Source organism: Carcharodon carcharias, chromosome 10 (assembly GCF_017639515.1).
Source record: "Carcharodon carcharias isolate sCarCar2 chromosome 10, sCarCar2.pri, whole genome shotgun sequence".
In the NCBI taxonomy this organism is placed as follows: Eukaryota; Metazoa; Chordata; class Chondrichthyes; order Lamniformes; family Lamnidae; genus Carcharodon; species Carcharodon carcharias.
Genome location: NC_054476.1, coordinates 116,783,334 through 116,811,069, shown reverse-complemented (window position 1 = coordinate 116,811,069; position 27,736 = coordinate 116,783,334). Strand labels below are relative to the sequence as shown.

The window sequence follows — 27,736 nt, the reverse complement described above, 5'->3', positions numbered from 1 at the left end:
AGACCAGATGAACAATCTTTACATGTCAGATTGAACAGTGCTGGCATTCTATTCAACAGCAGTAGACAAAAACAGCCAATATGTTTTTCTCTCTTATTTAACCATATGATATAAACGTTGATGACAAGGCCAGAATTTATTGCCCACCCCTAACAACTGACAAGCAAAGTTCAACACAGATAAATGAGAGATAACATTTTGATAGGAAGAGGTTACTTAATACTTGGAAGGTGCAAGTCCAGGTGGATAGAGGAACAGAGGGACCTCAGGTTACAAATGCACCAATCATTAAAAGTTGTGCCACAGATTAGCAAAGCCACACAAAAAAAAAACCAAGAACTAAGCTTTATTTCTAGAGGAATAGAATTGAAAAGTAGGGAAGTTAAGCTAAACCTGTATTGCACCTTGGTTATACCACACTCAAGAGCAGTGTGTGTAGTTCTGGTAGTTTTGATAGAATGGTTAGAGGGAGAATGTTTCCTCTAGTGGGGAAGAACATAACTAGAGACCATCAATGTAAGATAGCCACCAATAAATCCAACAGGGAATTCAGAAGAAGCTTCTTTGCCCAAAGCATGGTGAGAATGTGGAACACGCCACCGCGGGGAATGATTGAAGTAAATTGGACAGATGCATTTAAGGGGAAGCTAGACAATCATATGAGGATGAGAACAGAGAGTTACAATAGAAGATTTAGATGAAGAAAGATGGAAGGAGGCTTAAGTGGAGCATAAACACCAGCATGGACTGGTTGGGCCGAATGGCCTGTTTCTTTGTCACATATCCAACGTAATCCAAGTAAAATTGCACTCAAGAACCTGGTGGTGAGGTGTCTCCCAAAACTGCTGCAGTTCACTTGGTCTAGGTATACACAAAGCGCTGCTGGGGAAGGAGTTCCAGGATTTTGACCCAGTGATGATGAAAGAGCATTGCTATTTCTCTAAGTCAGGATAGTGAGTAAATTGGAGGGGAACTTGCAGGTGGTGGTGCTCCCATGCTGCCCTTGTCCTTCTAGGTAGGGGTCACAGGTTTGAAAGGTGCTTTCAAAGGAGCCTCAGCGAGTTGCTGCAGTGCATCTTATAGATTGGACACACAGCCGCCACAGTGCATCAGTTACAGAGGGAATGACTTTTTAAGATGGCAGATAGGTGCCAATGAAGTGGGCTGTTTTGTCATGTATAGTATCAAACTTGAGTATTGTTGAAGCTGCACAGATGCACTGATCCAGTCAAATGGAGAGTTTCCCACTACACTCAAGGATTGTGCCTTGTGGATATGATGGACAAGCTTTGGGGAGTCAAGAGGCTACTTCTCACTGCTTTTGCAGCCACAGTATTTAGTAGCTGGTCCAGTTCAGTTTCTCATCAATGTTGCCGCCACCCCCCCGCCCCCCCCCCACCTCACCAAGTATATTGATAGTGGGGGATTCAGCAATGATAATGATGTTCAATGTCAAGGGGACATGGTGGCTAGATTCTGTCTTGTTGCCTGGCACTTGTGTGATGTGAATGTTACTCGTCACAAGCCCAAGCCTGAATGCTGTCCAGGGCTTGCTGCATTTGGACAGGGACTGCTTCAGTGTCTGAGGAGTCACTAATGGTGAACATTGTGCAATCATCAGCTATCATCCCCACTTATGATGAAGGGAAGGTCATCAGTGAAGCAGCTTAAAATAGTTGAGCCTAGGACACTGCCCTGAGGAACTCCTGCAGTGATGTCCAGGGACTGAGATGATTGGCTCAACAATCACAGCCATCTTCCTTCGTGTTAAGTATAACTCCAACCACAGAGTTCTGGTATGATAGCCAAGTGGTTATGGTACTAGGCTTGTAACCCCAAGATCAAGAGTTCAAATCTCACCAAGGCAAATTATGAAACAATGTAATTACTGATGTATTGACAATAGAACAACTATGACTCCAACCAGTGGAGAGTTTCACCTTGAAACTGTGACCTGGTTTGTATTAGCACTTAGACAGCTGAAAAGAATCAAAGGGAGTCCCAAAAAATAGTTTTATTTCTTTGTGAAAAACCAAAAACAACAGTTTGAATTGGGACTTTAAGACCAGCTGCAACCAGTTTAAAAGTCTTTTTATGGCCAATCAAAATGCAGCTCTTAATGTTTGACCCAATTGCAGCATCTCAAGTCATCATGTCAATCTTTGCCATTTTTTCCATTAAAAATAGAACCAGCACTTCAGGTCAAGATAACAAAATGGAGGGACGGGTTGGAAATGTCACTCCAATAAGTTCTCAATGGGAATAACACTAAGGCGAAAATTAAAATAACCTCAAATCCCAATATTTATTCAATTTACTAAATTTCTTCCAGCAAATTTACAACTGACAACCCCAGAAAGATGAGATGCCGCTGTGATTGCTCAGTGAATGTGAGCTGTACCTAGAGGCATCACAGCGACATCAGTTACATGCAGACACATTCCCTGTGATATCAACACACAAATAATATAATAGGCCTTACTTTGCTGCATTTTCCATCAGTTATATGTATAAGTTACCATTTCCACAGGAAACCTAATACAGGGTTCTACAGTAAACATAGAAAGTAAAGATATTGATAAGTTGTGGCCAGAAATTATTCATTATTGCGCTACCGTATTTTGTGTATTAACTGAGGCAACAGTTTGTAGTTCAAGGGGCTGAAAGCAGGCCATGTTGTTTAATGTGGGGAGAAAAACGTCTTGGAAAATTTGTGCACAGATCTTTGGGGGTATGCACATCTTCCAACAGCATAACTCTGAAGAAGTTTCTCATGACTGAAATGTCTCCATTATTTTTAGAATTTATTCACCTACTAAGAAAAAAAATAATAAGTCTCAGTAATGGTGACCGTGAAACTACCATCGATTGTCATGAAAACCCATCTGGTTCACTAATGTCCTTTAGGGAAGGAAATCTGCCATCCTTACCTGGTCTGGTCTACTTGTGACTCCAGACCCACAGCAATGTAGTTGATTCTTAATTGCCCTCTGAAATGGCCGAACAAGCCACTCAATGTAACAGCAGTTAGGGATGGGCAACAAATGCTGACCTTGTCAGCGACACCCACATCCCACAAAAGAATATATATTACGTAAAAAAGGATATATATATACCCTGTTAATTTTTTTTAAAAAGTTCAGACATTTAATAAAATCTTGATTTCCATGTTTGTCCACCAGTACTAATCCACCCAGCTGTAATTCCAAAAGAGTTAGTGCAATCAATTATTTCTCACCTGCACTCCAGTCTCAGGATATCACTTTCTCACATGTTAAAAATCCTAATTTAAATTTGCATTTGTGCAAATCTAATTGCTGCTCTTTTTTCACTTTCGAAAGATAAGATTCCAAGGGTTCATTTATATAACTACCTACCCCATTTGCTCCTTTGTGAAATAAAGGTCCAGCGTTCAAATGTTCACAAGCTGGTTTCTTCAAAATTTAGTTTTGAGTAAATAAAAATCACCAAAAACCACATACCAGACTGTCTAATCCACCTCCCAGGAGGTCCACAGCTCCCATCTGCATTGAAGACATCTGCGGGACGTTGACAGGGGGACCCAGGTCAAGGTTCAGGAGGTCACCCAGAAGGTCACCTTGAGATGGAATAACTTGAGGCTGCTGCTCTAAAGTCATGTTTGCTGTAGGGGTTGGCCCAACTGGACTATCGGGCTCAATTCTAAAGAAAAGAGAAATATAGCATTAAAACATTTCTTAACCTCACACAAAGCACGAAACAATTTCAAGCTAGGAGAATTAGCAGATGCTTGTGAAATAATTGACAGTAGCATGTATCACATCTGTCACTGATTCTCTTATCATATGCTTCTGCCACATACATATTACTTGAACAGAAGATGCAGATCATTTAGACAACAATCTGAGATATAGGTCCTCCAACTGTTCACTTTGCTCTACCCTTAATATGCTACAGATGATGGTGCATTTAACCTAGAGTTGTTAGTGAGCATGTAAACACCATAATAGATACAAATCAATGATAGCAGTACAAGATGGAGGGAGTTATCAGTATTTAACCATATTATATTGCATGAGCAAATGTTATAATCAAAGGCAGTGAGATTCTCAAAGTCACACATCAGTTTTCAGGTCACATTTTACATTGCAACTTGTGATGCCACATCACAGCAGTATGCCATCTCACTGTCCCAGCCATTAAATAGTTCGAAAATTGACATTTCCACAGACGCTCAGCAACTGTGTTTTTGGACAATAGTTCACTCAGGTTCCTGACAATCAAACACCTGCAACCCAGCACTGAACAGAGGTTGACAATTACAAGGACACGAATCACTTAACACCAGTCAAGAGCTCAGCAGTGAAAACTTTAATGACTTAGTAACTTTAAAGGGTGGGAGAAAAGGGTTCAGGTGAAGAGAGGTTCAGAAAGCTAAAGAGAAAAGTCAAGACAATAGAATGGTGTCGCATTTTGTGTAAAGACAAGCAGTGTGGGACAGGTAGGGGCAGTGAGTTCAATAGTAATGGTGCATCAGTAAATAAAGTCCACAAATGGCCTGTTCCTGTGCTGTACTTTTCTTTGTTCTTTAGCAAATAATAGTAATTTAAAAAATCTTAAAGGCTCTTTATTATGAATACTTTGCAAAGTCAGGTAGGATAAATGAACTAGTGGCACAAACAAATCTAATTGCCATTAGAAAGACATGGTCACAAGGTGACCAAGATTGGGCAATAAATACTCCATAATACACAATATTTCAAAAAGACAGACAGAATGGCAAAGGAGAAGTAACCCTGATGGAGAGAATGGATCTTGGCTCAGAAGATCAGGAAGTAGGATCAATATGGGTGGACATTAGCAACAACAAGCATCAGAGAGTAGTTTATAGGTCCACTAATAGTAGTTATGCTATTGGATAAGGCATTAAGAAAGAAGCCATTGGAGCTTGTAACCAAGGCAATGTAATAGTTCTGGGGGTCATTAATTTCCATATTGAATGGGCCAATCAAATTGGTAAAAGTAAAAGTCTAGGAGGATGATTTGTCAAAAGCTTTTGTGGCAGTTTCATGGAATGATACACTGTGGAACCAACTAAGGATGAAGCTATTTGAGATCTAGTATTGTGCAATGAGGCGGATTAATTAGAAACCTTAGAGTAAAAGATCCTCTGGGAAAATGCGATCAGAATACAATTGAATTTTATATTGGCCCAGATCTTCTGGTCAATGGTACAACAGAAGACCATCCCATTTAAAAATGCACCCTTACCTTCCCATTCCCAGCCCAGCCCCAGTTTAGGTCAATTGATGAGCAGTGTGTCGAGGCCTTGTGGCGGAATGCAATCCTAGCGAAGTCATGCCCACTTTTTTCATCATGAACAGAAGACATGCCTCTTAAGATCTGCCTTCAGTTCACTGACTTGCAGAATTTTTAAATGGTCCCTGTCTTTTTTAGGTACCCTGCAACCCTCCACTCAACACTGCTCAGCAACCCTCTGCTGATGCTTATACCCCGCTGCACAGCGATGATGCTCACCGCACCCTGCCCGCAGCCCCAACAATGCTCACTGCCATACCCACACCACTCCTCCATAACACACACACTTTCCCACAATGCTGAGTCTGTTCCAACATCACCTGGTCTGAGAAGCCAGGGATTTTGGAAAGCAAGTCCGGGGGTAGAGAGTGGAAGCATCCCATGGGGGCGAGGGTGTGTGGTGATGGGAAGAGAAGAGCATCCTTGGATCTTTGGGGCAGGCAAGCATCACCAGGGGTGAAATAAGCATTACTGAAGTGGGTGGTGAGTATTGTCGGGGAGTGGGCTGTGTCAGGCTCACCATTGTGCTGGAGTGCATTGACAGTCCACCTGATTTACTTAGAGTTGCGCTCCTGAGAAGACTTTATGCCTGCTAGGAATAGCTCTATGTAAATCAGTGCAAAAACCAGGGTAAGTATAGGGTAAACTGCCCAATATTAGGTGTTTACAGGTCCTGGGAGTGCCATTAGCGAGGGCTCCCAAGGAGTTATTTTTAAGCTATCAGAAGTTCCTGTTTCTAGTGTAAATTGGCTCCTCGGAATTTCCCACGCCATTGCGACTCTCAACAGCAGCAGATGACTCAGGTGTTAACTGCAATTGGAATCAGAAAATCTGGGCCATTAAATTCGAAAACAACATAATGCAGTCCCAAACAAGAATCATAAACTTAAAACCAATTACATAGGGAAGAGCTGGTTAACATTGATTGGGTAAATGAATTAAAAGATATGGAGAGAAATAAAGAATGAGAACCAGTTAAAGAAACAATTCAAAATGCTGAACAAAAATACAAAAAAACAAAAACTCAGCTAAAAAGGATCCATCTTGGCTTACCAGGAAAGTTAAGGCTAGTAATTAAATTAAAACAAGAGGCTTATGATGTTGCAAAGAATAGTAGTAAGCCTTTGGATTTGGAGTCTTTTAGAAACCAGTAAAGGATGACCAAAAAGTTGATAAAAGGGAAAAGATAGAAACGAGCGAGTAAATTAGTATGGAATATAAAACCAAATTGCAAGTTTTTTCTTACAAGTTTGTGAAGAGGAGGACGACAGCTAAAGTTAATGTTGGTTCCTTTGAGGCAGAGAGAAAAGAAATTACCCTGAGGAAATGGCAGAGATATTGAATAAGTATTTTGTGTAGTCTTCACAGTAGAAGAAACAAATTACATACTAGAAACAGTGAATGACCAAGGGGCTAATAAGAACTTAATTAATATTAGCAGAGACAAAGTATTGGAGAAACTTAAGGGAGTAGAATCCAACAAATCTCCAGCACCTGATGGCCTCCATCCTAGGGTTCTAAAAGATAGTGGATGGGCTTGGTTATGATTTTCTAAAAATCCCGAAATTCTAGTTCGGTCCCATTGGTTGAAGTTAGCAAATGTAACATCACTATTCAAGAACGGAGGGACAGAAGAAAACTAGGAACCACAGGTCAATTAGCCCAACAGTCAAAGGGAAATATTGGAATCTATTATTAAGGAAGTTTTAAGAATACATTTCGAAAATCATAGCATGATCAGGCAAAGTCAACATGGTTTTGGCTGTAACTCACACAAAAAGAATTTCTGGCCTTCAGAACAGCAGCAACCTCATTATCTCTAAAAGGGCACTAACGCCCCTGTGACTGCAGAGATCAAATCCCAAGGAATTGTACAAAGGCCCTTTACACTTCTAAGGCCAGGCCCTGGTCAATGGAGACAATCAGTCTGTGAGGACAAAAGGACCCGAAATGTTTGTTGAACTTAACAATGGTTGAAACATTAACAATCTCAATAATCCAGATAAGGAATATACATCCTTTGTCTAAACCAAGGTAGAGCAGTGGGAGTCATGTCACATGATACCCCCTTTCCCTCCCTCTCTCCCCAGCCCACCGCCCACCCACCCCCCACCCAATCATCCCAAAAGCTGCTAGAACAAGTTCTCCTGCATTGTGGAGCTGCAAAAAGCAGATTGCCAATTTCCATCCAGCAGGCAGCAGCCATGTTTTTCAATACCTGGCTCCCCACCGACACTATTTTCTACTGGAGCTTCTGAACTTCTATACCAGCACCTACACTCTATGTGCCTATGCCATTGAGGAAGTCATCTCTACTGGAAAAGTGGATTACCCAGCATCTGTCAGCAGCCTGTCAACTCTATGAAAGAATACACCATTGGACTTTGACTCTGGGCTCACGTGAAACAGTACTTTTTATTTTGTCTGTGGTTCTTGCCCTGTACCTCTTTTTGTTCTCTATTCCACCTTTACTGCGTAAATGAAAAGGAGGCCATGTTGCAACCCTCCTCACATTTGTGCGCGCAAATAAATTAACCCTTTTAGTTCACCCTATCTTGAGTTTGCTGTGGGGTTATTAATAGAAAATTGGGTCACCCCAAAACTGGGGGGTTAGGAAAATGCACCACCACAATCAAATATCAAAAACACATTTCTGTTTACAGATAAGTGGTGAGAGGAGAAATCAGGGCTGTTTAAATTAAACCCTTCCTGTCCATAAGATGGTCTATGGCAGAATTCTTAGGGCAACAGGTTGACCTTAAAGAAGCCCCACCTAGACCCCGAATCCAAAACGAAACAGAGTTTTTTGAGGATTAACCAGCAAGTTACATAAAGGGAAACCAGTACATGTAGAATACCTGAATTGATAACAGACATTCAATAAGATGCCACACAAAAGATTAATATGCAAGGTAAAAGCTCATGGAGTTGAGGGTAATATATTAGCATGGAGAGGGGAATAATTAATCGAATGGAAGCAAAGAGTATTGTTAAATGGCATATTTTCAGGTTGACAGGCTGTGATAGTGGAGTGCTCCTAGAATCAGTGGTGGGACCTCAGCATTTACAATCTACATTAATGACTTAGATGAGGACACTAAATAATGCACCCAAGTTTGCTGACAATACAAAGTTAGATAGGAATGTAAACTGTGGAGAGGACACAAATAGACTACAAAGAAATGTAGGCAGGTTAAGCGAGTGAGCAACTAGATGGTAACCAGTGGTGAGTCAACTCAGCTCTGATTAAGAAAGGGACTATCTGGAAGCACACTACAGGGTGCTTGCACACGAACAGGGGAGAGAGCACATCCTGAGTGGGGCACAGCCAGAGTGGGTATTGGCAATTTGATGCAAAGACGGAATTCCATGCATAGGGGATGAGGTGCTCTTTGCATTTTTTTGCTTGCTATCCAACTTAAATCTTCAGAGCGTGCTGCAGCAGTAGAGGCTACAAGGGAAAGGAATCACTGGTAAGTAGTGGGTAAGGTATTTACTACTTTAATCGCTTATAGTTTAAGGTCTTTTTGTGGTTTACAGTTTGTATATTCTATAGTAACGAGGACCAGGAAAGAAGGGCCCTAGAGTAATTGACTTAAAAGGTTTAATTTAAAGGGATAAGTCATGGCAGGAGCACTCAAAGCTGTGGTGTGCTCCTCGTGCTCCATGTGGGAAGCCGGGGACATTTCCAGTGGCCAGGACCAGCATGTGTGCAGGATTTGTGTCCAGCTGTAGCTCCTGGGGACACTATGGAGCATCCGCGAGTCTGAGAGCATTGTGGATAGCACGTTTAGAGAGGTGGTCAAACCGAAGATGAAGGGACTTGAGGAAGGAAGGGAATAGGTGACCATCAGGCAGTCCAAGAGAAACAGGCAGGTAGTTCAGGAGTCCCCTGGGGACCTGCTCGCAAATCAGTATTCCATTTTGGAGGCTGATGAGGGCGCTGGTTCCTCTAGGGAGTGTGGACAGAGCCAAGCTTCTGGCACCACAAGCAGCCTGTCTGTACAGGAGGGGAAGAAGAGAGGAAGAGCAATAGTAATAGGGGATTCTATAGTCAAAGGAACAGATAGGTGCTACTGTGACGGTCAACATGACTCCAGGATGGTATGTTGCCTCCCCTGGTGCCAGGGTCTGGGATGTCACTGAATGGCTGCAGGGCATCCTGAAGGGGGAGGATGATAAGGCAGACGTCATGGTACATGTTGGTACCAATGACATGGGTAGAAAGAGGGATGAAGTCTTGCGTCAAGAATTCAGGGAGTTAGGCTGTAGACTAAAAAGCAAGACCTCTCGGGTCCTAATCTCTGGATTACTCCCAGTGCCATGTGCTAGCGAGCTCAGAAAGAGGAGAATAATGCAGATGATTAGGTGGCTTAAGAGTTGGTGCAGTGATTCCTGGATCACTGGGACCGTTTCCAGGGAAGGTGGGACCTGTACAAGTGGGACGGTCTACATCTGAACCAGAGCGGGACTGACATCCTTGTGGGCGGGTTTGCTAGTGCTGTTGGGAGGAATTTAAACTAATTCAGCAGGGGTAGGGGACACAGAATGTTAGCAGAATAGGGACACATCATAATACAGTAAAACAATCAAGTCAGAGGGAGTACAGCTGCAATAAGCTTCAAGGGAGTAAGGCAAGGCTGGATGGCCTCTACTTTAATGCCAGGAGTATTACAGGTAAAACGGATGAGTTAAGTGTGAGAATTGACACGTGGAATTGTGATACAGTAGCCATCACTGAGACATGGTTGACGGAGGAGCAGGTTTGGCAGCTCAACATTCCGGGATATAGAATCTTCAGGCGAGACAGGGGAGGGGGTAAAAGAGGAGGCGGCATTGCATTATTAGTTAAGGAGTCAGTTACTGCAGTAAGGAAAGATGATATCTTGGAGGGGGCATCAAATGAAACTTTGTGGATAGAGCTTAGGAATAAAAAAGGGGCAGCCACATTGTTAGGTGTTTATTATGGAACCCCAGATAGTCAGCAGAAAATTGAGGAGCAAATATGTGCACAATTTGTGGAGGTGTGTAAAAACAATAACAATATGGTAATTATATTAGGTGATTTCAACTTTCCCAACATTAATTGGGATAGACATAGTGTTAAGGGTTTGGATGGAGTGGATTTCTTGAAATGTGTACAGGAGAACTTTTTAGGTCACTAATGTAGAGGGTCCAACAAGGGACAGCATAGTGCTGGACCTAATTCTGGGGAATGAAGCTGGACAGGTGGCTGAGGTGCTGGTGGGCGAGCATTTTAGAGATAGCGACCACAAAATGGTACAGCTTAAGTTTATTATGGACAAAGAAATCAACAAGTTGCAAAAAAATGTTTTGGATTGGGGTAGAGTGGATTTTAGTAAAATAAGGCAGGATCTGGCCAAGGTAGACTGGGAACAGTTATTTGTGGGGAAATCTACAGAGGAACAGTGGGAGTTGTTCAAAAAGGAAATGGGGAGGGTACAGGCTCAACATGTTCCCTCTAGGGTGATAGGGAGGAGTAACAAGCCCAGAGAACCATGGATGACCAGAGATATTCAGGTTACAATGAGAAGGAAAAGAGAGGCTTTTAGCAGGTACTAGGGAAGCAAATCAGCAGAGGCATTAGTGGAGTACAGAAAGTGCAGGGTGGAGCTTAAGAAAGCAATTAGGAGAGCAAAGAGGGGATATGAGAAAGCTCTGGCTGGTAACAATAGGGAAAATCCCAAGATATTCTGTAAGCATATCAATGGGAAGAGGATAACTAGGGAAAGAGTAGGGCCCATGAGGGACCAAAGGGGCAATCTATGGGTGGAGACAGAGGACATCGCTAGAGTGTTGAATGAATACTTCGCATCCGTCTTCACCCAAAAGAACAAGGATGAAAGTATTGAACTCGGGGAGAGAGAATGCGAGGTTTCTTAAGCAAATTGATATAGGGAGTGACAAGGTATTGGAGGTGTTGATAGGCTTAAAAGTGGATAAATATCCAGGTCCAGATGATTTGGGTCCCAGACTGCTAGGGAGGCAAGGGAGGAGATCACAGGGGCTCTGACCCAAATTTTTAGTTCCTCTCTGGCCAGGGGGGAGGTGCCAGAGGACTGGAGAACAACTAATGTGGTTCCACTATTTAAGAAGGGTTGTAGAGATAAGCCAGGGAATTACAGGCCAGTGAGTCTCACGTCAGTGGTAGGGAAACTATTGGAGAAAGTTCTGAAGGAGAGTATCTGTCTCCACTTGGAGAGGCAAGGTTTGATCAGGGATAGTCAGCATGGCTTTGTCAGAGGAAGGTCATGCCTAACAAATTTGATTGAATTTTTTTTTTTAGAGGTGGTGACCAAGTGTGTAGATAAGAGTACTGCAGTTGATGTTGCTTATATGGATTTCAGCAAAGCCTTTGACAAGGTCCCACATGGGAGACTTATAAAGAAGGCAAATGCACATGGGATGCAGGGTAATTTGATAAGGTGTTCAAAATTAGTTAGTTGTAGGAGGCAGAGGGTGATGACAGAAGGATGCTTTATTGACTGGAAGCCAGTCCACCGGAGTGTCCAGTGGCATACCACAAGGATCTGTGCTGGGTCCCCTATTATTTGTCATTTATATAAAGGACATAGATGACTATGTGGGGGGTAAGATTAGTAAGTTTGTGGATGACACAAAGATTGGCCAGGTGGTTAACAGTGAGGTTGAGTGTCTTGGGCTATAGGAAGATATAGACGGGATGGTCAAATGGGCAGATAAATAGTAGATGGAATTTAACCCTGAAAATTGTGAGGTGATACACTTTGGAAGGAGTAATTTGACAAGGAAGTATTCAATGAACAGCATGACACTAGGAAGTTCTGAGGAACAAAGTGACCTTGGCATGTGTGTCCATAGATCTCTGAAGGCAGAGGGGCATGTTAGTGGGATGGTGAAAAAGGCATATGGGACACTTGCCTTTATCAATCAAGACATAGATTACAAAAGTAGGGAGGTCATACTGGACTTGTATAGAACCTTGGTGAGGCCACAGCTGGAGTACTGTGTGCAGTTCTGGTCGCCACATTATAGGATGGATGTGATTGCACTGGAGGGGGTGCAGAGGAGATTCACCAGGATGTTGCCTGGGATGAAACATTTAAGTTATGAAGAGAGGTTGGATAGACTGGGGTTGTTTTCCTTGGAGCAGAGAAGACTGAGGGTCGACCTGATCGAGGTGCACAAGATTATGAGGGGCATGGACAGGGTGGATAGGGAGCAGCTGTTCCCCTTAGTTGAAGGTTCAGTCTCAAGGGGGCATAAGTTCAAGAAGAGGGGCAGGAGGTTTAGAGGAGATTTGAGGAGAACATTTTTTTACCCAGAGGATGGTGACAGTCTGGAATGCGCTGCCTGGGAGGGTGGTGGAGGCAGGTTGCCGCACATCCTTTAAAAAGTACCTGGATGAGCACTTAACACGTCATAACATTCAAGGCTATGGGCCAAGTGCTGGTAAATGGGATTAGGTAGGTAGGTCAAGGGCCTCTTCTGCACTGTGATTTTGGAATATAATGTGAGGTTATTTACTTTGATAGTAAGAAAAGAGAAGCAGAATTTTTTTAAAAGCTTGAAACTTGTTAATGTTGAGTTTCAGAGGGGCTTGCATGAGCTCATAAAAGGAATGCAGAAAGTTAACATGCAGGTCCAACAAGCAATTAGGAAGGCAAATGACACATTGACCTTTGTTGCAAGGGGATTGGAGAAAAGAATAAAGAAGTCTTACTATAATTGTACAGAGCTTTGGTGACACCACAACTGGAATACTGTGTGCAGATTTGGTCTCCATGTTTAAGGAGGATACACTTGCACTTGATGTAGCAGATTGATTGGTTCCTGGGATGAGGGGGTTAACCTATAATGAGAGACTGAGTAAATTGGCCCTATATTATTTGGAGTTTAGAAGAATGAGAGATGATCTCATTGAAACATACAAGATACTGATGGGGCTTGACAGAGTACATACTGAAATGTTGTTTCCTCTGGCTGGGGAATCTAGAACACAGGGCAGTGTCTCAGGATAAAGGGCTAATCATTTGGGGCTGAGATAAGGAGAGATTTTTTCCCTCAAAGGGTTACAAATTCTTGGAATTCTCCTCCAAAGGGTTGCGGATGCTCGATTGCTTAATGTATTTGAACGCGAGACACAGAATTTTGGTCACTCAGGGAATCAAGGTGGGAAAATGGAGTTTAGGCAGAAGATCATCTGTGGTAATATTGAATGACAGAGCAGGATCAGGGCCATACAGTCTACTTTTGCTCCTATTTTTTTAATGTTCTGATGACTAAAATTTAAATGTAAAATCATTATAGGCTTTTAGTTCTGAAGTGTTTTGTCACTTCTTAATAATTAAGAATATACACACACAGTTATCTGGTTCTGAACCCCAGCTTGCTGTGTAAAAAAAACAGAAGGTTCCTTTATTCCTTATTTTACAGAAGAGGACAATATTTCCGGGACTGCGCACACCCTATCAGTTTTTTTTGTATAGCACTTCTTTTTACCTAAAATGTCCTTTTAGAAAAAAGCAAATATTAAACACAAACATCACATCTCCTCCCCCTTTAGCCAGGAACAAATTGGTCAGGTGGTTGGCAAATTCATTTTGGTCTAGAGAGGTGTGTTGACCTAGGTATCTCAGTTTGTTTGCTTAGAAATGGAAGGTTCTGCTGTTTCATTTGTTTCTGTTCAGGTTCAACAGCTGCAGCTACAGGTGCTACAGGTTTGTGAGTTCAATCAAGGTGGGTTTCATCAACTGGAACAGATGTTTCCCAGAAATCTTCCACGGTGACTGGAGATCCCTGGAAATTTGGTTCCTTGGATCTGGCATCTCTAATCTGGTCAGTATGCCTCTTCGAGAATCCACAGGAAGATTCAACATCATAGGTCAGTGATCCTCGATGCTTGATGTTTCTTCCCAGAAATCACTTTGGTGTCCCACAGTAATTTTGGACCCAAACAGGCTGATTGAATGTTTTGAATGTCTGGACAAAGCGCTCCACTTCACCATTTGAGGATGGGTGGTAAGGCGAGCTGAGAATATGTTTGATCTAACGTTTTATAAGAATGTTTGAAATTGATATGATGTGAATTGTGTGCCAGTGTTAGACACAATCTGCTCCGGCAATCCAAAAATAGAGAACACATTCCGGACAGCATCAATGTCTTTGCTGAAGTAGTCAATTTCATGGGAATAACATAGACTACTTTGTGCAGGCATCCACCACAATCAAGAACGTATGTCCGAGAAGTGATCCGGCAAAGTCCACATGAAGTCTCTGCCATGGGTGGTCAGGCCAAGCCCACGGATGTAATGAGGCAGGTTCAGGAGAAAACTTTATTTCTTGGCATGGAAGGTAATCACTGACTATGCCTTCAATATCTTTATGCAGGTGTGGCCACCATACATGTAGACGAGCTAATGCTTTCATTTTGACTATTCCCACTTGACTGAGGTGAAGTTCTTCTAACACTTGTGTTTGGAATTTTGGATGAATACCAACTCTGATCTCCCATAACAAACAACGGTCTTGCAGAGTCACCTCAAATCTACGCAGGTAGTAAGGTTTAAGTTCAGTAGTCACTTCTTGACATACCAACCCTACTGCATACATAGGTAAACTTTGGAGAGCACAGTATCCTTCTGCATTTCAAGTCGAATTTGGTCCGCTTTAACAGGTAGCACATCTATCTGGTTCACATCGAAAGCAGTGGTTTCATTTCGGTGTATGGAGCTGTGGTGTAACAGAAGTCTGGAAAGTGTGTCTGTATTTCCATGATCGTCAGTCGAGTGAAATGTAATTTCGTACTAGTAAGCAGATAAGATCAGTGCCTACCTTTGTAGGTGTGCAGCGGCAAGTGTCGGGGTTTGTGACTTCGGACTAAGCAACCAGGTCAAAGGCTTGTGGTCTGCAATTAACGTGAATTTGCCCCCATGTAAATATTGGTGTAACTTCTTGCCTCCATAGATTAGTCCAAGATCTTCCTTCTCAATTTGGGCAAAATTTTGATCTACCTTGGAGAATGTGCATGAGATGTATGCAATGGGTCTTTCACTGCCATCAGGAAATGTGTGGGAGGTGACAGCTCCAACACCAGATCCACGTGCACCACAAGCCAGGCAACTTTCCATTGAGATGTGCCAGGACATTAGCAGAAATGAGCTCTAGATTTCCTTGAAACTTTCCTGACAGGCTTATGACAAATCCCGTTTTGCATTTGTCTTCAGATTATTCAGTGGTGCTGCCTTGGTAGCCAAACTGGAAATGAACTTGCTGTAGTAATTCACAAGTCCCAAAAATGAACAAAGCTCCTTAACATTTTTGGGCTATGCTGCATTCACCACTCCCTCCACCTTTCCAGGAAAGGATTAATGGTGATTTTATAGTCACCACATATTCTGATAGACCCGTCATCCTTCATTACTGGGACTATTGGAGCTGCCCACTCTGCATAATCAACTTGCTCAATTATCTGAAAGTTTTCAAGTTGTTCTAGTTCCTGCTCAATTTTCTGTCACATTGATTAGGGAACTGAACGTGGTTTGAAGAACCTTGGAGAAGGTTCGGCCTTCACAGCAAGTTTGGCTTCAATATCTTTAATAACTCCAAGAGCTTCTTTGAAGATATCAGTATGCTTGTCTAACAAGGGCTGCAACATGGGGTTGCAATGCACCATATTTATTTTGTTCCAGTCCAGCTAAATTTCTTTTAGCTAGTTGTTGTTCATAAGCGATGGACAATCCCCTTTCACAGAGATAAGAGGTAACCTTGCTATTTGATCTCCATATTTAGCTTGGATGGACATTTTTCCAAGTATATTCACAGGCTCACCAGCGTAGGTGCTAAGCTGGAGGAGGATTTTCTCCAATGAGCGTTTCTTGAAAATTTTTTCCCATGTCTTCTCTGAAGCAATAGAGACAGATGCTCCAGTGTCAACCTCCACTTCAACCATTTTACCATTTACGACAATGCCAACTTTAAGTCCTTCATCCAGTTTCGGATCAGACTGATTGCAATACAATTGCTCTTCTGCATTGTCGCTGTTAGTTTCATTTTCTGTCTCATCTGGACTCACATTAGCACATCCTGTCAGGTTTTTTATCTGACACTTCTTTTTAACTGAAATGCCCTTTTACAAAAAAGCATAAACGTCAAATACAAACTTCACAAGTTCTGATTCAAATATGGCAGAGACATGCAAGGTTTGGTGTCTGGAGGGCTCCATGGCAGAACATAATACTTTCTGGACTAGAAATAGATGTTACAATTGGGTCCTCGTATTAAGCATCTCATTCGTTCCTAAATTTTACCTGAAGTTAAATATATCCTTTGAGATTACAACAGCAGCGAAGTCATTTTTTTTTTAATTCAGATTATCGTATTGCTCCAGAATACAAACTTTATTATAGTACAGAGGGACAAAAGGTATTAATTAGGGGACAAGGGCAAACTATGGTGTCAACTTATTTTCTGGGAATGGGGAGAGGGCAGTGATGAGTGCTCAACAAAAATCTAGGAAAATAGAAAAGTGATTGGAGAACAGAAGAGTGCTATAGAAGGTACACTGAGCTCCGTTCATAGAATTATACAGCACAGGCAGAGGTCATTTGGCTCATTTTGCCTTTGCCGGCGGTTTTCATCTGTAAGTGGTTGAAAGTGGCAATACAGACAAATTTTAATGATTATAAATTATGTCTATGATAGGGACAAAATGACCTTTAATGATCCTACGTCCTTTTGGGTTGGCTCAGGTAAGGCCAAAGAACTGCTGGCTTACTTGGCTTCCATAAATTGTGAACGTTCAAACAATTGTAAACATTGTGGATTAAACACTTTGCCTACTTTCAAATAGGTCCTACTGTAAAAAATGCTACTACCCATACCTCAACATTCACTGTCACTTCATTTTTACTTAAATTGGGAAATCAAAAAGGAGAATCAATCCCCATTATGCAGAGATCAACAAGGCTGTAAAGAAACGAGACAAGGTAAATAGGAAAGTAACAATCAAGTGACCAAGCTTATGTCTTAAAACATTTCAAGCAGAAAGAAAAACTGAATGAGGCAAGCATTTTCACAAGATAGAGGCCCTGGGTGAGAATCAAATAGAACAGAATACTGTACAATGAGTCAACATTCAACACACTATAATGTCTAGGAAGGAGGTGTAAAGAAAAATTGAAGCAGGTCTTTAAAAAAATATCCATTATAAATGGAGCTGGAAGGATGGAGAGATACAGAATTAGTCATTTCTATGCAAGAACATTAGAAATTGTACACACTGGGTGACTTGAAAGAAATTGATGCGAAGAATCATCAACTAAACAACACTACAGTTATGAGAAATAATGTTGCATTGTTTGAATTTTAAAACATGGAAGGATAAATCATCATTCAATCCACTCCTTACAAAGACTAATTATAATTTCACTCTCATCTTTGGGGCAGGGAAAGCAGTGAATGCCTTGCAGAATGTTAACCCGGGAAACAAAATAGGTTCTGCTAAAGCCCATCATGGAGCAGATTGTACAGTGTGTCAGAGAAACGCACTTTCATTAGTCAAAACCATATTTCTGAATTCCATACTTTATATTTTAATGCAGTGGCAGATCCAATTCCAAGCATCAAAAATCATTTGGCCCAGTCAACAAAAATGTGAACATAATCCTAGTGTTTAGACCGCTGAAAATCAGAGAAAACAATTATATTGGCCTATTTTTATAAAATCTTGCACCATGACTGAACGCCAAATCAGCACAGCAAATGGTTTGGCTGAGCAAAATTTGATGATTTTGACCACTCAAAATAGATACCAATCAAAAGCAGTTAATGCAGTTTTGACCAGCTCTCTTGAGACAGTGTAAAATAAATTTCTCATTACCAAATCGACCAAACATTGATGGTTAATTGTAAACAGAGACTTTTGGAAGAGTGTTCCCAACTTGGCTGCAAACCATGACTCAATATTGTAGACTGCGTGGTTCGGATAATACCCTAAAATGCTCATTTAACTGCATCTGAGCTCAGGCAGAACTTTCTCCTTGGAAGCTCCATTTGCAATTATTCACTTTTTGCCTCCCTCAAATTATTAAATGAATTAGACAGAATCCACAACCATGAGAAACAGGCACAGTGGGCTAAATGATCTTCCATTGTTTTGTGCTTTACATCCCACATATATACAACTGCAGTTTTTGTGTACTGCTGCCCAAGCATTGTATCCTCTCAAATTAGGTTATTCACAAAAGTAAATACATCTCAAGAATAGCACCATTAACAACTAACTCAGTGGCCTGCATGCAGAATGAGAAAAATGGCAAACAATTGCTTTAAATTAGTCTGCGAACAGCACCAGACCAAGCTGTAGTTGGAACAACAATAAGCTACGGTACTCTTTCAGCACAGCAGCTTGCCAATTCTATCACACATCTTTGAGTCTGCGGCTCCTTCAGATTTGAAGAGGTAATCTGCACCTGTAAAATAGCAGTGCTTGCTGCTGGCCGGCTCATAATTAACTCAAAACAAAAACAGAATTACCTGGAAAAACTCAGCAGGTCTGGCAGCATCGGCAGAGAAGAAAAGAGTTGACGTTTCGAGTCCTCATGACCCTTCAGCAGAACTGGTTAAATCTCCTCTCTCATAATTAACTCAGTTTTCTGTATGACTGAGTATAGGATAGCTAGTAACAGTTCTTTTTTTAACTGATCAGAGGAAAAGAATTCTAATAAGGCTGCCAATAAAAGAGACTTATTGTTCTGAGGTTTGTAATTTTTGATGAACTTTAGCCAAGAGTGCCAAGTGAGAGGGGGCTAAGACCTCACACCCTGTATATTATTTATGGAATATATATAGATATCCTCATGGCTATTTCTAAAATTTTAAAAACTTTTAAAATGGCTGAATCTATCTCTGTCTGTGACCTTCAGGCAAAAGTAGCTACCTGGCAGTACTGAAGAAACTTGCACCTCATTATCCCTGAAGAGACACTAATGACCCCATCTTGGGCTGCACAGACCAAATTCAAAGAGAGCTATACAAAGGCCATTTGCATTTCATAACCTAGATTGGTCAACTAACACAGCGGGCCCCGCAACTTTCCTTTCAAATCTTAACGGTTGAGACATTTAACCATCTCAGAGACCCAGACGACGGATACCTATTCCCTTGTCAAATGCAATGTAGAGAGGTGGGAGTCATGTGACATAGATCTCTACCTGGTGGAGCCAGTTATATTGCCTTGATGTACTGCAAACTCAGTCTGTCGTCTTAGCATCTAACTAGCAGCACCACAGAACAGGAGCTCTGCCCAGATTGAATACCTGGCCTGACGCACACTGTTTCTTCTGGAACTTCTGTACTATCGCCTATACGACTGATTCATCTTTGCATGCCTATCTCATCGTGTGAAGTCAACACCAATGGAAAAGTGAATTATACTGATTTTCAGCCCATTGACCTCTGTAAAGGAATACCATATTGGACTTTGATTCTGGGCTCACGTGAACACTATTTCTTTTCCCTGTGGTCTCTGCGCTATAATATTTATTTTCTCCATCCCTCTTTCACTGCATGAATGCTTACCCTCCTCCCATGGTTTGAGTGTGTGCAAATAAACTAACCCTTTGAGTTCACCTTATCTCAAGTTTGCTGAGGGGTTATTAATAGATAATTGGATCACAAAAAAACTGAGAGGTTAGGGAATATGCCACTGTTTATAAAGGGGAAAGCAAATAAAAAAAATCTTTGTTTGTGGACTGGTGGAGAGAGGAGAAATTAGTGTTGTTTACATTAACCCCCCATCTTGTCCATAACACAAGCAATGCAACATCGTGCAACAAAAGGCTAATGTGCACTAAGGAAAAAGTGTTGCTACCTAGTATGAAATCACATCCGTCTTGCCTGTATGAAGCAAAGCGGCAGGCACCAGGTATCACAGGGCCCTGTATTTTAAGATAACAAGTGTGCACTTTTACACTGAACAGAAAATGTCTGACCAAATCTATCTACTTTATAGCCTGGCTCTCATTGGTACTAACCCTCCGAGTTGCATTGGCAGGTGCTTGCGATGGATCCCGTGGCTCCCCTCCACAAATGCATTTGGAGGTTTGTGGTAAACAGATGCCAACGACCCGATGTGACAGATGAGCTCATCCAGCAGGGTTGGTTCAATCAAGTCAGTCTCCTCAGAAATCAGTGGCTTTTCAGACAGTACCACCTCTTTTGCAGCCACAGGGTCTGTGGACAGCAAGCGCCAATAAATATAGCCACGGTCACGGAGATCAGGGTTATCAGAATCCTACAAACAAAAAACTGAATATTAGCAAATCTACTATCTTTGCCACAATACTCCTTACTCAATGTTTGGTACTTGTCAGTAAATAAATCATTACAAGTCTTTTCAGCACATCGAACTACTGACTGTAAACATCAAGATAAATCTGTACGTCATAGAACACTCTCTCTTTTAAAAGATTTGGTACATCATCTTCTGAAACTATATAATTCAGACTCTCAAGCTGAGGACTCCTGGTGTTCTATGGTAAGGTACCAAGCATATTGGAACATCTTCACATAAATTCTTTACACTTCAAGCATATGGCAGATTACACAATGAGCAGTATATGCAACATCTACAACTAGCATGTACGTAGTGTAGGACCACAGAATAACCTGCACCCTTGCTGTGCAAGTTAAGTAAACAAGAAATGGTTTGCTGACTACACAGATACCTCAACCTCTCAGAAGTGGCGGGGTGAAATGTTGTTTGATAAAAGCACAATACTGCAGAAATCAAAAATAAAAACAGAAAGTGCTGGAAAAACTAAGCATGTCTGGCAGCATCTGTGGAGAGAGAAACAGTTAACATTTCAAGTCTAACATGACTCTTCTTTGGAACTGGAGAGAGGTAAGAATGTTATGAGTTTTATGCTGCTGAAAGGGGGGAGGGGGAGGTAGAACAGAAGGGAAGATCTGGGATAGGATAGAACGGGGGAGGAATTGTTTGTGCAAGTTTTATGTAGAATTTTGAAAAGAAAACAGAAAAGCAAGAAATCTGGTATTAAGCAACAGGCAGGAACTGGCAGTAAGTTCAGACATTTGTTTATCAGCTAGACATGGTAAAAGTTCAAAGTTATTGAGTAAACTGCACTGTGAATTGAATAAATCATTGATAAGAAACAGGAAAGATCAGAGGTAAAAGGGATATAAATTCACAACTTCACTCCTTATACCCACAGGAACTGAGAAAACAAATCTCATGCATGTTCACTATTGTATTGTAATAAGATCTTACTCCCCTAAACATAATTCCAATAAACTCCAGAAAACGTGGCGAATGCACAAAATGTCAAAGTCTGAAAGAGAAACATCAACATTTCAGGTATCAACTGAATGTTAACCTTCCATGTAGTTCCTGCACTTCAATGCTTGTTTCTCAGTATTTCATTTTCTTTTCACCTCCAATAAAATCCAATACTACTGTCAACACCAACTCCATAACATGTCTGTAAACAAGGCACTTGGTAACGTATCACACACTAAATGCTTTCCTTTTAAAAGTTCCACAGGCCCATGAATTCCACGCATTTATTTATTCAATTCAGCATGTACCAGAACAAAATCACACAAAGGAAAAAGTGAAGAGACAGCTAACAGGCACAGACAGAACTGGACTGGTTAATCCTCTGTTACCCCTTTGGCATTCTCTAACCATCACCTTTGCTTTAACAGCATGAAATCAATGCACAACTATCCTTTCATAAAAATATGTTCAGCACTTACTTGTTCATCATGAAGGTTATGTTGTATAAATTATTTTAGGATGCTTCACTCAACTCAGCTCAAAACATCCATTTCATTTAATTCTACGATAAGGGAGCTAATATATTATAGATCCATTCTAAATCCATTCAGCTCAATTCATTTCAATTGCAAGATAAGTAAAAGGCTAAAGGCCATATTACATGAAACCACCAAGGCTGAAGAGCATGAAAAGTGATAAATCTAGTAGTTTTTGGGCGATGCCAAGATAGGGCTGTAAGAGCCTGTGCTTTGCATGTAGAATGGAAGATCAGGGGTTAAGGAGTAGAATGTTTAGCATTACAGGAGTCACCAACATAAGCAGGGCACAAGGGTGTAATGCTACTGCTCCTAGGATTTCAGTTTTTCTGCCTTGATAATAGCATTCAGAAATGAAATGGTGTGTAATACTCAATTTCCCACAATTCTGAAACTATTGGTTAACCTGCATCATTTCCAGTATTTTGCCATTTTATTACAGTTTATTAACAACCAATTCAATTTCATGCATTTCAAGGATTTTCTTCTGTATCAGCAAGGTTCAATTCATTCCAAAACTAAATATTTCACAAGGCCCTTCATACTCGATAACAAGAGTTTTAATTTTTCTCTTCCTGAAGTGTAGGCAGGGGCTTTTGCCAGCACAAGATTCCACAGCTGGTTTAACGGGTTTAACAACAAGCCTAGACAAATCATCAACTTATTCGGCCATGAACAGCATTACAGCCCAATCCTGCCTCATCCAACATTCACATGGGTACCATAAAGAGTAGAAACCAGAGCCATTCCACAAATGTCTGCCCACGCTTTCCCAAGTGCACTGAGGCAAATTGCAACCCTTCCAATGTTCCTGATTGTAATACACTAATAAGTCACAGAGAAAGGACTTGAATTAAGGGCCCTCCCTTGTTCACATTCCTTACCACAGCGCTATGTAGTGGGAGTGTGGGCTTTTAAAAAATATTTTGGGAAATAATGTGGTATTCTGTAAAGAAGGGCATGTGTGCGTGAGTGAGAGTGTATGTGAGTGAGTGTGTGTGAGAGTGGGATTTAATTAAGCTGGGCAAGAGGTTGATAGGAGTCAAGCTGTTTGGATGTTTGGAAATATGAAATAGTTAAATATGTTAAGTTTAAGGTACAAGTAAATAGATTAGATCTAACATTTGCATTTTTAGATAAGTTGGGAGGTTGTTGAATTTCAAAGGAGAATCAAAGGTATAAAGGAAATTGTTTGCATCATGCAGGAGCCCATAGGTAAATAGTACTGGAGATATTATATTTTTATTGGTCCAATCTTATTTCTACTGGTATTTCTTCTCACAAAAATGGTACTTAGATCTGCAGTAAGTCACCTGAGTGGTAACTTATGTGACATGCTCCAGATTCAGCATGATGTATTACTTTGCAAAATCCAGTGAGTATCAATACCTAGAAATTAGGCAGGAGCTGTAGAGTACCCTGGTCAGACTGTGCCAGGAACAACTCATACAATAATGACAACTGCAATACGAGTGTACTACCTGGCCACAAGGCAGCGTCAGGAGAATTATGAAAAATCACTTGATAAACTACAACCTCTCAGCCTTAAGCGGTATCTCAGAGGGAACCTTTACAAAAGAACATAAATACTAAACAGAATAGAGAACATATTTTAATCAAACAATACTTCTCAATATGTTAGGGCAATAAGACAAGAGGGTACAGGTTCTCACAGGCAGAATGTGAGACATCAGGAAAAATTTATTTTACAAAAGCTCAAATAGGTTGCTAAACACAGTGTTTGACGCCAGAATACTAAACTCATTTAAAGAGCAGTGAGTGGGACACTGAATGCTGTAGACAGTATGGCTGGTATTTTGTTAAAATCTGGTCAAACTGTGTCTGCCTCTTGATAAATTGTCTTGGTCACATTCATAAGTGGTCCGAATATCTTTATGCCCAAGAATGCGAGCAAATAGCCCAAGATCCAATTATGCAAGAGAATAACCCAGGGATCTAACAGTAAATCTTCATTATCTGAACTGTCTTGATATGATCTCACATCCAATTCTCCAATTCTTCAGTAGGGAGACTGAGGAACACCAACGAGACAAAGTTCTAACAGCAACAAGTAAAGTCGAGCAACAGTAAAAGCAAATCATATTTCCTTCACTCAATCTCACTTCTCTCCTCACAAAATAACAAAAGCATGCCCCCTGTCCTTTTCAAAAATTGACAGAAAGAAGGGTATTGCCAAAAACAAGTCTAATTCCAAAAATTAACTAGCTGTATCTTAGCACCCAGCTTTAGGATCCAGACCTCTACTTTACAACTTCATGTTTAAAATCTGCTCCAGTGTCTCTTTTTACCCTATCTTCTCTGAGCAGACATAGAAATGAAAGGGTGGGGCTTCCAATTCCTTCCCCATTCAGGAATTTGCCAGCAGCCCTGTCAACCAAGCTCTCTCTTTTCTCAAGGTTATATTCTCTGCAGACTCCTGGGAAACATCCCTACCTCAGTAAGTGCTTTAGATATTCCCAGTACACTTATCTAAAACACTCTAGTTCAGATTCTTCAACTGACTCCTAAATCTTCATTGCCCAGCTCTGCTGTTCTGTGAATTTAATCCTTAAAAGGCAGATTTAACTTAACAATAGCACTAACAACATAAATTGCACAGTCCTCCCATGATAATTTTCAATATTTTGAATGTGATGAGATCAAATGGGCAAAGGATTCCTACAATCCTCCCCCCGCCCACCCCGATGTAGGAGTTTAAAATCTGGTAGCATCCAGCAAAATCTCCTGAGTGCAATCGACTTTTCAGTACAAACTCCGATATTCTCTCAGCAACGTCCAAGCACTGCACTGCTTTCCTACCTGCGTCGCCAGACTGAGGACCTGTTGGACCAGCTCCTGAGTATCTGTCGGCTTCTTTAAAAACAATTTCACAATTGCCGTAAGCAGGGTCAGCTGCACCTGTCAGAAAGATCACAGGAATTATTCATCCCAACCTCCACTGAGGAGTGGCAAAATCAGTCAGGTTACATCTTTGCTTGATAGGTATGTGGGCTGATGCATGGAAACTATTCCAGTGTTTTACAAAGGCCCAGGAATTCCTCAGCCTTTACAAAGTTACCTCTCTTCAACTATGAAACCTTACATTATACAAACTTGTTATTCACTTCTGATTTAAATGGCTCCCTATCTCCATTATCAAATCTTCAAGGTTAATAAATTTATTTCTTATAAAATTTAGCCCATTTTGTTTTGATCCATCATCAGGTTTCCCCATGCCACCTCTCCTTCCATTTCCCTCCACCCCCTGCTCCCTTGGCTAAGGCAGGAGCAGGGGACCCTAACTCGGAGGTGCTAATTTAAGAGCATTTGGTCACCCATTTTCCTTCCCTTGAGCTCCCCTTTCTTCAGTGATTCTCAAATTAGGAATGAATCAAGAGGTGGATAATTCTCATTCACTACTCAGCCATTAAGTGACTCCAGCGGTCTCACCTGGGTACTCTCATCATGGAAACCATCCAGGAAACTTTCCAGCAGTTCATCAGCATTATCAATTCTCTCTGCGTATTCACCCACAATCCAGATCATGGCTGCCCGTGCATCTGGCTCATCAAGTGAATCTAAGTTCTCACACAAGGTTGCAATGATGCTCTCATATCTGGCAAATCAAGGTCACATGATTATTACATCAAATTTTTTCCCCAACTTTAAACCAAATTATTGGTGCTTTCAATTAAGAGTCTTTGTTTTGCATTTAACATTATGTTGCCATACTTTCCTAGTCTCTTTTTGACACAGGAAGGTCCTTTTTATATGGAAGATATGTGTAAATGCTTAGCAGGATTTTATTCTCCTGTACCTTCCTGTCCAATATCTACAAGGCACAAGTCAGGAGTGTGATGGAACACTCACCACTTGCCTGAATGAGTGCAGCTCCAGCAACACCATCCAGGACAATACATCTTTGCTTGATAGGTATGTGGGCTGATGCATGGAAACTATTCCAGTGTTTTACAAAGGCCCAGGAATTCCTCAGCCTTTACCAAGTTACCTCTCTTCAACTATGAAACTTTACATTATACAAACTTGTTATTCACTTCTGATTTAAATGGCTCCCTATCTCCATTATCAAATCTTCAAGGTTAATAAATTTATTTCATATAAAATTTAGCCCATTTTGTTTTGATCCATCATCAGGTTTCCCCATGCCACCTCTCCTTCCATTTCCCTCCACCCCCTGCTCCCTTGGCTAAGGCAGGAGCAGGGGACCCCATCCCACTTGATTGGCACCCCATCCACAGACATTCACTCCCTCTGCCACTGACGCACAGTGGCAGCAGCGTATGCCATTTACAAGATGCACTGCAGCAACACACCAAGGCTTCTTCGTCAGCATTTTCCAAACCTGCAACCTCCATCATCTAAAGGGTCAAGGCTAGCAGATGCGTGGGAACACCACCACCTGCAAGTTCTCCTCCAAGCCACGTACTATCATAACTTGGAACTATATCACTGTTCTTTCACTCTCACTGGGTCAAAATCCTGGAATTCCTTTCCTAACAGCACTATGGGTGTACCTGCAGCACATAGTCTGCAGCAGTTCACCACCACCTTCTCAAGGGCAATAAGGAATGGGCAATAAATGCTGGTCTAGCCAGCGAAGCCCACAACCCATGAACAAATACATTTAAAATAAATCAGTTTCCAGCAAGGGCTGAGTTTTCATTTATTGCAGACTATTCTAAATCTCTGTAGGACTGCTCACTACTCCGTTTTTAGCTTGCGATTAATTCCATACTGATTATTTTTGATAGCATATATGTAGCAATTTTGTTCTTCAAATTTGTCACGGTACCTTCCAAGAAAACATACTTGATTATTTCAAATAAATTAGAATTGCACCAAGGAGCATTGATGGCGAACTTGATTAAAATAATGTGCACCATAAGGAACATTGATACTGAATTTAATTAAAATAAGGTAGCTCATAAAATAAATAAAGTGAAATTCCCTCTGCCCTGCTCCCAAAAAGTACCATTAAAATATATGCAGCTCTGAGGAAAAATGATGTTAAACCTTAGCCCCATTATTCTCTTGACCAACACTTTCCTGCTGGCTACACTGACTTTGGCCCACGAGTGCACAGAAATATAAAGTATATATATGATTTCAAAAGGATTTTGGTTGAGAACTTGGGGGAAATAAACTTGCAGGTCTGCAGAAATGGACCAGGGGAGTAGGACTGCCTGCATTCACCTACAAAGGACTCAGTGGGCCGAATGACCTCCTTCCATGCCAGGATGATTCTATGACTGTATGAGAGGAAGAAACTACCATAAGCTTCTTTACACAACTAAGAATCATGCCTAATAGGAACATTGGACACGGAGGTTGTACTCACAGCATAGAGCACCACCAGTAAGCAGCTGCCAAGCTCTTTTGGACAGCACCAGGAGAAGAATATTCACCCTGTATTCTATAATTCATTCCCGAGCTCCCCCCCCAAAATCCATTGCCCCACTTACTTGTTGGGATACTTGCGGAAGATATCCCTTATGACCACAATTGCCTCCTGGACGACATAATTCACCTTGGTCTGGATGAGGTCAAGCAGTGTGCTGACACAACGTTCGGCAGATTGCTG

The 27,736-nt window shown here is 41.3% G+C and overlaps 1 protein-coding gene across 3 annotated transcripts in view; it reads right to left on the bottom strand.

The window, feature by feature from the left end:
• Nucleotides 1-27,736, bottom strand: part of ap2b1 (adaptor related protein complex 2 subunit beta 1) — a 325,740-nt gene that overhangs the window by 183,180 nt on the left and 114,824 nt on the right. For all 3 annotated transcript variants that reach the window (XM_041196885.1, XM_041196884.1, XM_041196886.1), the window contains 5 exons: nucleotides 27,618-27,733; nucleotides 25,585-25,750; nucleotides 24,955-25,053; nucleotides 20,334-20,593; nucleotides 3,483-3,681 (listed from right to left, as the gene is read on the bottom strand). In XM_041196885.1, the coding sequence (XP_041052819.1) occupies nucleotides 3,483-3,681; nucleotides 20,334-20,593; nucleotides 24,955-25,053; nucleotides 25,585-25,750; nucleotides 27,618-27,733 (840 nt within the window). The remainder of the gene's footprint in view (nucleotides 1-3,482; nucleotides 3,682-20,333; nucleotides 20,594-24,954; nucleotides 25,054-25,584; nucleotides 25,751-27,617; nucleotides 27,734-27,736) is intronic.